The following is a 14,318-nucleotide window of genomic DNA, read 5'->3' as shown; positions in this document are numbered from 1 at the left end:
AATCTTGACTTCAGTCAGCTTTCATTTACTTATAGTAAAAGTTTAGCCATCCAATTATCATTAATAATTGCTTAAACACTGAAACAATATGGATATGAACCCTTGACTATCATAAGTAAGCAAACAGCAATAGAGACAGCAAAGCTGATTAGAAAATAATTAACAGAATTTTTTTGAAAATCCAGGAATTCCAGCTTTATTGAGCAAAGGTAAATGTGCTGTAGAAGGTCATAATTAAGTGTCTAACCTCTTCAATCATTTCCCTGACCTGTCTCACTGCTTTTCCATCCATCCCCACCCGTGTATTGCTGGAAGTTTTAATCTATGGTTTTGTTAACTTCAGTCTCAAATATTACATTTTTTTGGCAGATATCATACCTTTGACACTATATGAACATTAAGCTCTTTTAAACTCTTCTGCCTATATACAACCCTTTCTCAAGCCTCATTCATTCCACTTGCTGATGTGAATTGACTACTGGTCCAGCAATACTTTGATTTTAAAATTCTTATCTCATGGTTCAGCTTCTTCATGGCTTTGTTCCTCCCTATCCCTATAAACTTCTCTGGGCCTACATTTTACAAATAATTCTGATACTTCTACCTTTGGCCTCTTGTATACCGTTTACATCTTTCATCCTAGCATTGCTGTCAGAGTTGTCAGCCATCTAGCCTCTAATCTCTGAAATTCTCTCCTGAAACTTTACTTTTCTCCTTTGAAACCTATCTTCTTGAGTAAGCCACTTTTCCCAATGTCTCTTTGTTTGACTTGGTATCAATTTTCAACTGATTACACTCCTGGGAAATGTCTCGGAGTGCCGTCCTACCTTAAGGGTGTTAAATAAATGCAAGTTGGTGTTGTAAACTAACTGGAATAGTAACTAGCTAACAATATCCAATGCTAATAATTGACTCAATTGGGATTTTTAGTCCACTAGCTTTACGTGTTTATCAGTGAGTTTTGTTTTATTTATTACAGCTCCTAACCAAAACCACTCGGCATTTGCTTCAGGTGTAATACATTTGTTTTTGCTACAATATCCACATTTGAATTAGTTTCAAGTGAGGCATGTGTCAGTCATCCATTTTTGAAGTCACTGGACTTGAGCTTGATCAATGTTTGGTTCCATATTTTCAGAAGTAGTATTAAAAGGGTCCATAGCTTCTTTATCTGTAGGTGTCTGTTCAACTATATCCGTGTTATCATTGTTCAGTGATCCTACTTTATTATTTTTTTCTTTTTTAGGCTGTGAATCAAAGCCTTTAAGAATGTCCATTTTCTGTGGTAACACTCCCCTATCGAAGAGAAGTTTGGTCAGATGTGAAACACTGAGGTTCATCAGTAAACATGACAACATCGACAAAGTTTTGAATGGAAATGTTTGGATATATATTGGTCCACTTGGAAATGTGATATCCAAATAGCATCCAGCATAACAGATCAATGGTTGTAATCGTAGGTACGGTTCACCACCACTAATGCGGAGAAAAATACCTAAGATGTAACTAGTGAGGCAACCATAAGCATTGGTTCCTTTGATATACAGTACGGATACCAGCTGAGGAAAAAGCAGAACGAAGATGAGATCCGAGCTTAGGTACCATAACCCATAGACAGAAGTGGACATCCATGTCATTCCTGCTGCTATTGATCCAAACATAATGATGCCTGCTCTCATTACCCACACCAGTTCATTATCTGTGGCCTGTAATGCACAAGAAGAGAAATAAAGGAAAAATAGTTGACTATTTTAATGTAACAAGGTTACTCTCAAATAATTTATGAAAAATATATTCTTTGTCCAGGTTTCACAATATCCTGAAATCTGTTGAGGTGATTGTGGTCAGATTTCTTACCTTGTCCAAGTGACCAATTTTCAAATATGAACTTAAACAGTGATTGCCAGAATACTGGCTGTGATTTATCATTTCAGAAATAACCAATACTTTAAGTATTTTTAATCAAAAAGCTCAGGCATGTTATGATACATCACTGGAGCAAGTGGAACTTGAATCCAGACCTTCTGGCCTTGAGGTAGAGGTAGTGATGTTATTGTGTCACAAGAGACTTAACTAACTTTTTAAAGCATGCGGCCTCAAGTAAGAATCATTCAATGCTGATCAGGAATAGGATCCTTTAGGCTATTGTAGCATTAGTATAGCCATCTTACCTGATGCTAGTTAGCCTGGAGCACAGAATCACATTCCTGCACTATGTTTTAATAATAGCTTCTGACATTTTCTCTATACCAGATGTTAAGCTAACTAGCCTGTAGTTTCCTGTTTTTCTACCTCCATCCCTTTTTGAATAAAGGAGCTATATTAGCTATTTTCCAGTTTAAATGAACCTTTCCTGATTCTAATGAGGTTTGGAAAATTAAACTAATACGTCAACTATCGCACGAGCTACTTCTTATTAAGATCTAGGATGAAGTCCATCAGGACTTGGGGACTTGTCACCTTGCAGTTCCAACTATTTACTCAGTACTATTTTATTGGTAATTGCAATTTTCTTCAGTTCCTCCCTCCCTTTCAATTCCTGAGTTCCAGCTATTTCCAGGATGTTCTGGTTGTATCCTCTCTAGTGAAGATTAAGGCAAAATATCTGTTCAAATTGTTTACCATTCTTCATCTTTCATTACTAATTCCCCAGATTAATTTTCTATAGCACCAGCACTTTATCTTGTTTCCTTTTTAAATATCTAAAGAAAGTTTTCCTATTTTTAAAAATATTTTCCGTTAATTTTCTCTTGCGCTCTAATTTTTTCCTCCTTGTTAATCTTTTGTTGCTTTATAGGTTCTGTCCAATCTTCTGATCTGCCACCTATCTCTGCACAACCACATATCTGTTCTTTTAGATTAATACCATCGCTGGCCGGTCTGTCCCTTAGAATTTTTCTTGTTTGATTAAAATTACCTAACTATGCATTCTGGAATATCACCTTAACTGTTTCTCACTGCATCTCTATTGACCTACTCCTTTACTTAAATTGCCAGTTCAATTTTGCTTGTTCTGCTTACATGCTCTTGTCAGAACTACCCTTGTTTAAATTCAAAATAATTATCGTGGACCCACTCTTCCCATGTGATTGCTTTATTTTATCATTCCTCAACTCTCTCCACACTGCTTTAATATCCTGATTTCCTGAATTTAGGTCATCCCTCTCTGTTGTGCTAATACCATCTTTTATTAACTAAGCCACTCCTCTACCCTTGCTGAGCTTCCTGTTCTTCCTAACTTCATTATTCAAGCCACAGTCTAGATCATACTGCAGCTATGTTTTACTTATGGCCACTAGATAGTAGTTACTTATCTCAATTTGTACAACTAGTTCACATGTATTCAAATACATTATCCTTGTTTTGTTTTTTATTTTAGTAAAATCTGCTGATTTTCTCTTGGATCTGCATTCTCTGTCCCTTCATGTCATTATCTGCTTACTCTTTCCCACATTAATTCCTTCCTCTGTTGCATTTTTTCCATTCATTGAAATACCATAACTTCCCAAATTTGCACCCGTGACACCACTTTTTAGGTTAAAACCCACTCTACTTCTACTGCTATGCAATTAGCAAGACCATATATATTTGTGGATAAATATATTTTTAAAAAAGGTATTAATATAGATATATTGCAGTAACGACCTTCAATAGTAAAAAATCAATCTACTTGAAATTAAATGTGGTTAAAATAAATTGTTACTCATATGACAGATTGAAATATAACGTTTCATATAACTTAAAATCACATTACTAGGTAAAATACATGTAATATCATAAAAGAAAATAAATATGTACAATAAATAAACTTGAAGACTTGTAGGTTTAAGACATGCTCACTTCACGCCTAAATACACCATGATAAAGATTCCGAGTAAACATGGAACTTGCTGATAGGATGGAAGAGTCAGCTGATGACATCACTGCAGCAGAAACTGCTCCAAGGCCAAAAAATGCAATATAACTTGGACAAAGGTACCGCAGTATAATTGGTAAAATCATCTGAGTTTCATTTCTCCCCATAGGATCTGGAAGACCATAGTTTGTCTGATTCCAATCTGTAACAATAATGTGAAACAAAAAAACCCTTAGACTTCTAGCAAGCAGAATCCTCTGTTTAGTATGTATTCTAGTGCCTGAATTTAAAAAAAAATAAAGTTGAAACTTGCATTACACATTTAGCAATCCATAATGTCTGGATAAATATTATTTTGGTAAAAAGTAGCTTAAAATCAATGATCATGTTGAAATAGGTCCATAGAGGCTGGTATCCTGTCAATATGTCTTCCCTTATTTACACATGGAGAGTCCTTGACACTGATCCAGCTCCCTCAGAGCCCAGCTCTCAGAGTGAACAGAATGTCTGACACTCCTGTTCTTAAGTGTCAGCCAGGGTTCCCTGATTGGATAACAAGGAACTGTCCCAATCTGGAAATTCATATTTTGTGAGGTCAACCTGACTGACCTTGTTACAATCACTACACATGTGCTTTGATAATTTTGCTGTCTGCACACTTATATCTATATATTTGATTGTTTCACCCTGATTAGACATTGATGATTTTTCATATGATTTAGAACAGTTTCACATTACCAGTTGATGCTCCTACTGCACCAATGATTACAGCTGGGAGAGCCAGGATTAAACTACTGAAAGCAGCCACAATGGAGAGTATTTGTGCTTGAGCAGCTGTGGAGGCCGAAAGTACCCTTTGAAAATATGCCTGCCAAGGAATTCCTCCTAAAATCTGCAAAAACAGAAAAAAAAACTTAGCCTTAATATCTACAAGTTGTGGGTCTTTGCTACAGAAATATATCATGGATGAATATTTACATCCAGAGAAACAGTTTTAAAAGGGAGGTATTTTTATCATACATGACTTAAGTGTGTAGTCTTGATTTAAGACCAATTCTGTACGTTTCTCATTAATTTGTTGATATGGTTGGATATTGATGAAAATTATGTTGTCATGTTTTATTACATAGTTGTCTTTGGTCCCCAGCTACGAACTTGGATTTCTAATCATTGATTCCATCCTTCTGTCTGACTAAACTGAGGTTTATCAAGACTATTCACAACCTTGAAGTCATAGCTCGGCCTGTGATGAGCTTTTAATCATGTGTTTGTGCAATCACTAAGACTGCCTGACCAGCATTACCCAACTCCTTCCATGCCTCAGCTCATCTGCTGATGAAAACCTCATTTATGCCTTTGTTACTTTTAGACTTGACTATTTCAATGCATCCCTGGCTTTTATCCCATTTAGTCCTCCTCGGTAAACTTTCAATCATTTAAAAATCTAATACCTATGCTCTAACTCGCACTAAATATCAGTCACCCATCACTCCTTTGCTCACTAAGATGTAATTGGCTCTGCCTCACTTAAAATTTTTATTCTTGTTTTCAAATTTATCCATAGTCTTGCCACTAGTAATGTTTGTACTCTTCTCTAGTCTCAAGTCCACCAGGGTGACACGGTGGCTGAGTGGTTAGCACTGCTGCCTCACAGATCCAGGGACTCAGGTTTGATTCCAGCCTCAGGTGACTGTGTGGAGTTTGCACATTCTCCCTGTGCCTGCGTAGGTTTCCTCCAGATGCTCTGGTTTCCTCCCACAATCTAAAGATGTGCAGGTTCTGTGAATTAGCCATGCTAAATTGCCCATAGTGTTCAGGTATGTGTAGATTAGATGCATTAGTCTGAGGGTAAATATAGGATAATAGGAAAGGGGAATGAGTCTGGGTGGGTTACTCTTCGGAGGGTCAGTGTGGACTTATTGGGCCAAAGGGCTTGTTTCGACACCATAGGGATTCTATGATTCTGAAATATTTTGTGATAACTGTATTTCTTGAATTCTGGCCTCTTATTCCATTACTGGTGATCATACCTTCAGCTACATTGGTGCTAAAGACTTGAGTTCCTTCATTCAATCCTCCCTCCTTAACCTATTTTCCTCCTTCCAACTTCTTTTTTATATATCCACTTCTTTCACTAACCTTTCAATCATCTGTCCTTCTATCACCCTATGTGGCTTTATGTTGTATTTTGTTTTATCCTGTGTGTTGATGGGTGATATTTATGACATTAAAGGCAATCGATAAATAAAAGGTTTTGTAATTCAACACTGGCTGAGTAAGAGGGTGAACTCTTGTCATTTTAGTGAAAATCTAGGCCTTTTAGATTTATACGGCACAGAGGCAGGCTATTGAACTCACTACCAATATTTACGCTGTGCACAAGCCTCCTTCTACCTTATTCACCTAACTCTACTAGAACATCCTTTTTTTCTATCTCATGTACTTCAAGTCATCGAGACATACAGCATGGAAACAAACCCTTTGGTTCAGCCAGGCAACTTACCTAGTTTTCCCTTAAGAATATTTATGCTATTTGCCTCAAGTATCCTATATAGTAGTGAGTTCCACATTTTCATTACTGGTTAGCTGAAGATAGTTTTCTTAAACCTGCTATTGGAATTTATTAGCAATTATCTGATACTTAAGAGCTTTGGTTTTGCTTATTCCTACAAATGGAAAGATCATCTTTACACATCACCTGAAAAAAAATCATTGGTATTTTAGAGACGTCTAATGGGTCAGCCCTTCGTTGTCTCTGTTCCAGAGGAAAAACAAAACAACTTGTTCAGTCTTTTCTAACACAGTCTGTTCTGCTGTAACGCAGTACTTGCATTCTTGGGTTACCCTGGGCTACCAAATAGAAATAATGGGGCCTATGGGAAAAACAGGGTTAGGGGCAAATGACCAAAAATATCAGTAAAAATCAAAACAAAAATAGTAGTTAGTCTAACACAAATGATAGCACAGTCTAAGTAAATGCTAAAATCATATATTTTAATGAAATAACACAATAAGTTTAACACTTTAAGGGATTTTTGAGTTTGCTGAGTTCCAGTACTGTATTAAGATGGGGCTGAGGGTCATCATCAGCATCATCATTACTTTCAGGTGCAGTTCTGGGTGCAGGATTATGACGAAAAAACAATTTAGTGCAGAAGTGGATGGCTGCAGTTCAATGACCTCAGACTGTTTCTTGAGGTTGGCTTAAAGAAGGGCTCATGCCCGAAACGTCGATTCTCCTGCTCCTTGGATGCTGCCTGACCTGCTGCGCTTTTCCAGCAACACATTTTCAGCTTTGATCTCCAGCATCTGCAGTCCTCACTTACTCCTTAAAAAAGGCATCTAGTTTTTGCTACTTTGCCATCTTTCTTTGTTCATGAAGAAGCTGTTCATAAGGTGCCAGATAAGACTTATGCCACGAACTGCCACTCTGCTTCATTCTGGATTGTAATCATTGTCTTCTAAGAGCTGCAACAGCTTCTCAACTTCCCTCAGGATAGAAGACAAAAGAGAAGTGCAAAGTTCTTGCCTGTAAAATCATGAAGAAAATCTGGGAGAAGCTTCTTCCAAACTGCATGCAGGCAGTCCTTACTGACATCACCTCAGGCCATAATGATGTCAATAGCATTCTTAATGTTAAAGCTCTTCCAAAATTGAAGATCACTGTCCTCATTACCCCTCTCAGTTGTTGCGATCAGCTTCCTGAATATGCACCTTAAATAATAAGCTTTAAAAGTTGCTATTGCATCCTGGTCTATGGGTTGAATGAACCATGAGGTTGTGCTTGGAGGTAGAAATAGCACTTTGATATTTTCAGAAAGCTCACCAATGGTGGGAGGATGGCCTGGTGCTTTGTCCAGAATGAGGAGAATCTTGAAATCCAAATCTTTTCTCCAGCAATAATTTCTAAAAACATCCTCGAAAACATCAACAATGAGGTCAGAAAAAAGTTGTCCCAACATCCAACCTCTCTTGCTTGACTGAAGTAAACACCTAGTTTGGACTTAAGGTAGCCGGGGATGGAATCACATAATAGCCAAAAGGAGTTTGTGTTTTAAAAAAATCGTTCCCCAATTCACTAATCAGCTTACAGCCAAAATGCATTGATGAAATGTATGTTTTCGGGAACAACCTGTATTTGCATATTTTTATCCCATGAATCTCTTTTCCACCTTATCCAATGTCTCTATATTCTTTCTGTAATATAATGCTTTGGATAATTCACAATATTCCTCGTGTGGTACGTGGAGGCCAATTCCTTGCTGTTGCAGAACTGTCAAAGAACAGGTCTTGTGCAACCTAACTTACTGACATGTTACTTGAGGTTGGATCCATTTCTGTCAGTTTTCTGAATTAAAACAGATGTGCTCGAGATCCTAGTCATTGTTGGACTTTTAAAAATAATTATTTGTTAGAACAATATACTTCACCCAGGAGGGAGCCAAAGACGGTGCAAGTTTCTACATGAAGTCTTTTATGAAGAACTATCCTACATGTATTGCACATACAGAAATGCACTGCAGGATGCCTTATTGAGAGCTCCATCATATTTAAAATTATATGAAAACTGGATGCTCATCTTAAATTACCTGAACTAGAGGCATTATTTAGGTCAGAGGTAGAACCCGCATTCATTGTGGCTGACTGAAAACAGTCATTACAGGGAGATTTTTCGTAGATACATGGAAATTTTCAGTGCAGATTCACACCAAGTACCCAGGATATAGCTATTATTTAACATAAAGTGCTATATTGCACAGAAGGAATTAAAGACGGAATTCCATTGCCAGTTACTAATTCTGAAGATTCTTACTGAAGAATCAATGACGGCACATTAGGGTGATCTCATAGCTGTGTTCTTTCTCTTAGTTTTTATGTGACAGTTGATGTTTGTATTTGTGGACAGTTGCCTTGTCAGATAATTTCAATTCGTTATGAACTGTGGCCCATCTGGTCTTCAAAGCAGGATTGAAGCCTGGTATCCAAAAATAGTCAAGGAATTTATTTCAATTTCACCTCCACTCAAATGAAAATACTGGGAAATATATTGCTTCCAACACCTCACATAACCAACCACTGCTGCAGACTTTTAGGCCTTCTCCACGGTAGAAGTTTCAAACCAGAATATAAGACCATAAGATATAGGAGTAGAAAAAGACTATTCATCCCAGAGTCTGCGCCACCATTTGATCACAGCTAATATTTTTCTCAAACCCATTCTCTTGCCCTGTCTCCATTATCCTTGGTCCCCTCACTAATAAAGAGCCTATCTATCTCTGTCTCAAATACACTCAATGACTTGGCCTCCACAGCTTTCTTTGGTAATGAGTTCCATGGATTCACCACTCTCTGACGGAAGAAATTCCATTCCATCTCAGTTCTAAAGGGTTATCCCTCCATTCTGAGTGCACCTTGGATAGAAGAACCTGGCATTGACATTAGAATATAAAATAGGAATAGGAAAGTCAGTCCTGTAAGCTGTTTCTTCACATAATTGGATGATTACTGTGATAAGGCATATATACTTGGGTCAAGTTACCAACAGCTACAGGTTTACATGCTCATGATTAAGTTGGAATCTACCTCTTTCTGTCAGTTTTGAACTTATCAGTTCAAGTGAAGAACTTGTAAGTATGTGCACATGTAATTTGTGTGACATTACTGAGGTTCAGAAAGCAGCACTTTAACCTATGGAAAACAAGTTATAACTCTGATTGATATTGAAGGGGTAAGGGATATTTATTTCAGGCATTGAAATCGAGGCATTCAACAAGATAAGCTGTGAGTACATGTTCTTTCTAATGTATATATCTGTGTTATAGACATCAGTTCAGACTGAGGCAATGCATTGTGTGTTTTAGCAGATCTGTATCCAAAGAGGAACTGCACATTCAAAGTAATTAAGCAAAATCTGCTTTCTTGGGTTTCTGGTCTGGTTTAATTTTTATTATAAAGAAGTCTGATATAGTTTCTAAAGCACAGAGATTCCTACTATCTGACACCTGGGAAAAAACAAAATGTTTTGAATTTATTCAAGAACCATGTAACAAATGCTTTTGTTCAATTGTTGGACAATATTAAATCACCAGATTTAGTGTTTATAATGTGGTTCCTGGCTACAGGTTATATACTATCTAATCATGCACAGACTAGCTAATGTCTCAGACCAGAACTTGACCTCCAATCCTGACTTAGAAATATATTGCTGTTTCCTCACTTTCACTGGATCAACACCCTGAAACTCCCTCCCTAACGACATTGTAGATCTACTTACAATACATGCACTGTGTCATTCAAGAAAGCAGCTCACCACCTTCTCAAAGACAAGTATTGATGGATCATAAATGTTGGCCCAAACAGTGAAGCCCATTTCCCATCAGTGAATAAAAAAATCTTTGAATCCCCCTTGCCATTGGATCCAGATCCCAATCTGCAGACAATGTATGGCATGAAATAATCCAGTCACATTTTGTTAAAAAAAAATCATACTGAGACATCTTTCCATTCATCAAAAGGAACTTTGGGATTTGGAGCATTGGAATTCTTGTGAACAATCCAATAATGACAGCCCTGAATGCTGCACTACCATTGTAGCTTGGAAACCTGATACCATCAGTGTCGCACAAAGTGTGATACCTAAGGTATATTCAGGAATGCACCAAAAACATTAAGAGATCTTGTCAGAAGCATAAAGTGTCAAGGTATAGGAAAGAGCACACAAACGTTCAAGCAGTTCAACTGTGTAACCCTTTCGTGCACCACCTGCCCCACATGTGATGCAGTCCACTGATTACACATCAGTCTTACCAACTATTTCAAAATTCGTCGAACACAAGTGAAACCAGGTTATCTTCAATCAAAGGGACTGCTTAAGTATGTATGGGGTAATGGCTTTCCTATAGAGATAACTATCTATCAAAACCTTATATGCATTACAAAAGGCCTTCCAAAACTCCAAAAAAAGAGATTAGATGATGGTTGGGAGACCTTAAATATTTAACGAATAATGAAACACAGTGGCAGCAGAGCCTACCATCTACAAGATACTCTACCGTAACTCACCAAGGGTTTCTTGGAGAAAATGTACAGCAGACAATGGAGGCAGTAAGGCTACTAACTCCCAACTTTTGTCTTGAGAGAAAATCATCCTCCTAATGTCACCCTTGCAGGTATTAAAAATGTTGTCAGGAAATGCAATACCAACACAAGATGTATATATCTGTGCTTAATGCATAAATGGACCTAGCTGGAAAATTGCTTATGGAAATAAATAGGAAACTTAAAACTTGACAACCTATTTTTCTAATCCTTTTACACCTGCACAATTTGCATTTATAAATATGAAATCTACTTTATAATGTTATTCAGAAAGTGTTGGAATGCCCACAAACCAATCATATCTATAGGCCAAATGTTGGGAGAAACCATCATCAGAGTTGATGAGTTAAAACATGGAACATAACTTATCATGCAAATTTGACTGTCCTGCAGTGTAATCATGCCCCTTCTCCATTTTGTCAACATTTATTTTTATGCTTTAGTAGGAAAATTTTGCAATTTGTTGGTGAAGAAATTCAGAAGCACCATTCTTGGGCTCCCTCACCCTGTGTTGCTGGGCAGGATAAGTACCTGAAAAAGAACGTTGGGTATCAGGGATGTTTTGGGCTGAATTTGTGTCAAAAATAAAAATTGAAAGATTCATAAAAGTTTTTGCATATAGAAGTTTCTCCTCATCTCAATCTTAAATGATTAACTCCTTCTGCTAAGGCTCCTTGTTCTAAATTCCCTGGCCAAGGAAAACAGCTTTTACGGCCTACCATATTAAGTCTTTCAGAATTTTGTGTGTTTCAATGTGATAATCTTTCATTTTTCTCACATTCAGAGAGCATAAAACCAATTTACTCAACCTCGCAAATAGGGCAACTTTTCCATTAGCATGAAAACATCTAGGGAACTTGCAATTTGAATTTCAAATCTCGTGTGCTGTTTCCAAGAATGCATGTCCTTCCTTGGTTATAGAGACCAAGTCTGTATGTAATTCCATAGGTGTGGTTTCACTATAGCCTGATACAATTTATTCTAAGACTTCATTCTTGTACTCCAAACCTCTTTCAATAAAGTCAACATGTCACTTGCCTTCTGAATTCCTTGCTGTATCTTAATGCTAGCCTTATCTATTCCTTGCACGAGTAGATCATAAAATACCTTTTAACACTGAAAGAAACAGTGTCCAGCACAGATGGAATCCCCACAGAGGTATTAAAATACAGAGGTACACTTGATATGAAACCGCAAACATATCACCCTTGTCTGGAAGGAAGACAACATGCCAGGAGATTTCCTAGATGCATAATTGTAACCATCTTCAAAAAAGGAGAAAAGTCCAAAGGATTTCACACCTGTATGCCACAGAAAGATCATCATGAGAATCCTCCTCAACACCTCCTCCCAATGACTGAAGAACTCCTCTTCGAGTCTTAATGCAGTGTCTGCCCATCAGGAGGAGCAATGGATATGATTTTCAGGGCACAATAAATCTAAGAAACGTGCATCAAACAGCACTGACTTCTGTACATGGCCTTCTTCAATCTCACAAAGGCCTTTGACTCTGTCGACCATGTGGGATTGTGAAATATCCTTTCAAATTCAGCTGCATATAGAAATTTGTCACCATTGCCTGCCTGTTTAACAATGACATGCAAGCCATGATCCTCACCAATGGATCTTCCACAGACCAAATGTGAGTGCAAACCAAGGTCACACAGACCTGCGTCATCACATCAATGCTCTTTTCCACCTTCCTCATGCAACACTTCACCCAATTTTTATGAAGCACCCATTGGAGTGGAGCTAATCTACAGGGCTTGTGGGAAACTCTTCAAATGTCAATCTGACTACCCCAACTTCTGTCACTGGGCTGCAGTGTGCAGATAATGCTTTCATGTGCATACACTCAGAGGTCATGCTGTAAGCCTTCATTGATTCATTCACCAATTTCAAAAATACTTCTATGAAAGAAAAGTTATCTACTGGCCATTCTTGCTCATACCTGCTACATAACAACAGACCCCCAACCATCAAACTCCACTAGGTGCCCCCGGATAGCATGGATTATTTCCCACACCTTGGGAGCTCATCTTGATGCGAGAAGCCAACATTGCTTCTCAGGCATCCATTGGCAGATTGGAATCAGAGTGTTCAAAGTCCAAGATGTCAAATCTAGCACCTACAAAACAGCCATGGTCCTCACCCTCCTGCATGCATCAGAAACATGGACCATGTACAGCAGACACTTCAAATTCCTACAGAGTTATCACCAGCACTGCCTTCACAAATTCTGCAAATCCATTGGTAGGAGAGGCATACCTATGTGTTCTCTTCCTGGCCAATATCCCCAGTTTTGAGACACTGGTCACATATGACCAGCAGTTACAATGGGTGGCCTATATTATTTAGCTATATCATCATGCCTAGCACATGACACCCTAAACAAGTGCTCTACTCTGACCTCTGCAATCGTAAGTGATCATTAGGAGGGCAAGTGAAATGCTATGAAGACATCCTGAAAGCCACTCTCAACAAATGCAACATCCCCACTGACACATCAGAATCGCTTGCATTAAAACATATAAACTGGAGGAGCAGCATTTCCAAGCAGCAGAAACAGCGTGCAGAATCCAGAGTGTGCCCCTCACCTGGATTGGACATCTCAGTCACTGTAGAACCACTGTAGAGTCATCCTCGACCCTGAGGGACTGCCAAAGAAGGAGTCACTTTAAGTCTCTATGAATATCAACATCAAAAAATCATAACGCCTTTTAAGAAATATTCTGTTTTTCTATCCTTCTGACTAAAGTAAATAATTTCACACTTCCCTACATTTTATTCCATCTGCCACATTGTTGCTCACTTAATGAACCTGTCTATATTCCTTTATAGCATCTGTGTCTCTTCCTCATTGCATACATTTTACACCTAGTTTTGTGCCATCAGCAAATGTATAAATATTACACAGTCTCTTTGTAATAGTTATTAATATAGATTGAAAATAGATTGAAAATAGCTGACAATCCAGCACTGATGAAGGAAAATGCCTTTTTATACCTCTGTTAACCAATCTTCAATACATATTAATAAATAACTTCCAAGTCTATAGAGTATTAACGTTTGGGTGAGGCACCTAATTAAATACCTGTTGGGAATCCACATATATTCCAAATGCCGGTTCCCTTTATTTACTCTACAACTTACATCCCCAATAAACTGTAATAAATTTTTCAAACATGATTTTTCTTTCATACAGTCAATTTGGTTTTGTCTTCTCTCAGTCCATCAATAACACTTCCTTAATAAGGCATTCCAGCAATTTCCTGAACACTGATATCAGGTGAACTGGCATGTAGTTCCCTGTTTTCTCACCCTTTCTTAAATAACAATTACTTCTGATGACTTTCTCCGTTGG

At 37.8% G+C, this 14,318-nt stretch overlaps 1 protein-coding gene across 1 annotated transcript in view; it reads right to left on the bottom strand.

Moving 5' to 3' along the window:
• Nucleotides 1-1,094: 1,094 nt before the first annotated feature.
• The window catches only part of LOC122551056 (high-affinity choline transporter 1-like), a 232,317-nt gene continuing 219,093 nt past the window's right edge, over nt 1,095-14,318 (bottom strand). The window contains exons 6-8 of the mRNA XM_043692699.2: nt 4,595-4,748; nt 3,841-4,058; nt 1,095-1,706 (exon numbers count right to left, since the gene is read on the bottom strand). Coding sequence (XP_043548634.1) covers nt 1,095-1,706; nt 3,841-4,058; nt 4,595-4,748 — 984 coding nt within the window. The remainder of the gene's footprint in view (nt 1,707-3,840; nt 4,059-4,594; nt 4,749-14,318) is intronic.

The sequence above is a fragment of the Chiloscyllium plagiosum genome, unplaced genomic scaffold, assembly GCF_037043375.1.
Source record: "Chiloscyllium plagiosum isolate Xiang-an unplaced genomic scaffold, Cpla_swu_hap1 HiC_scaffold_6, whole genome shotgun sequence".
Taxonomy (NCBI): Eukaryota; Metazoa; Chordata; class Chondrichthyes; order Orectolobiformes; family Hemiscylliidae; genus Chiloscyllium; species Chiloscyllium plagiosum.
This window is presented reverse-complemented; position numbering and strand designations above follow the sequence as displayed.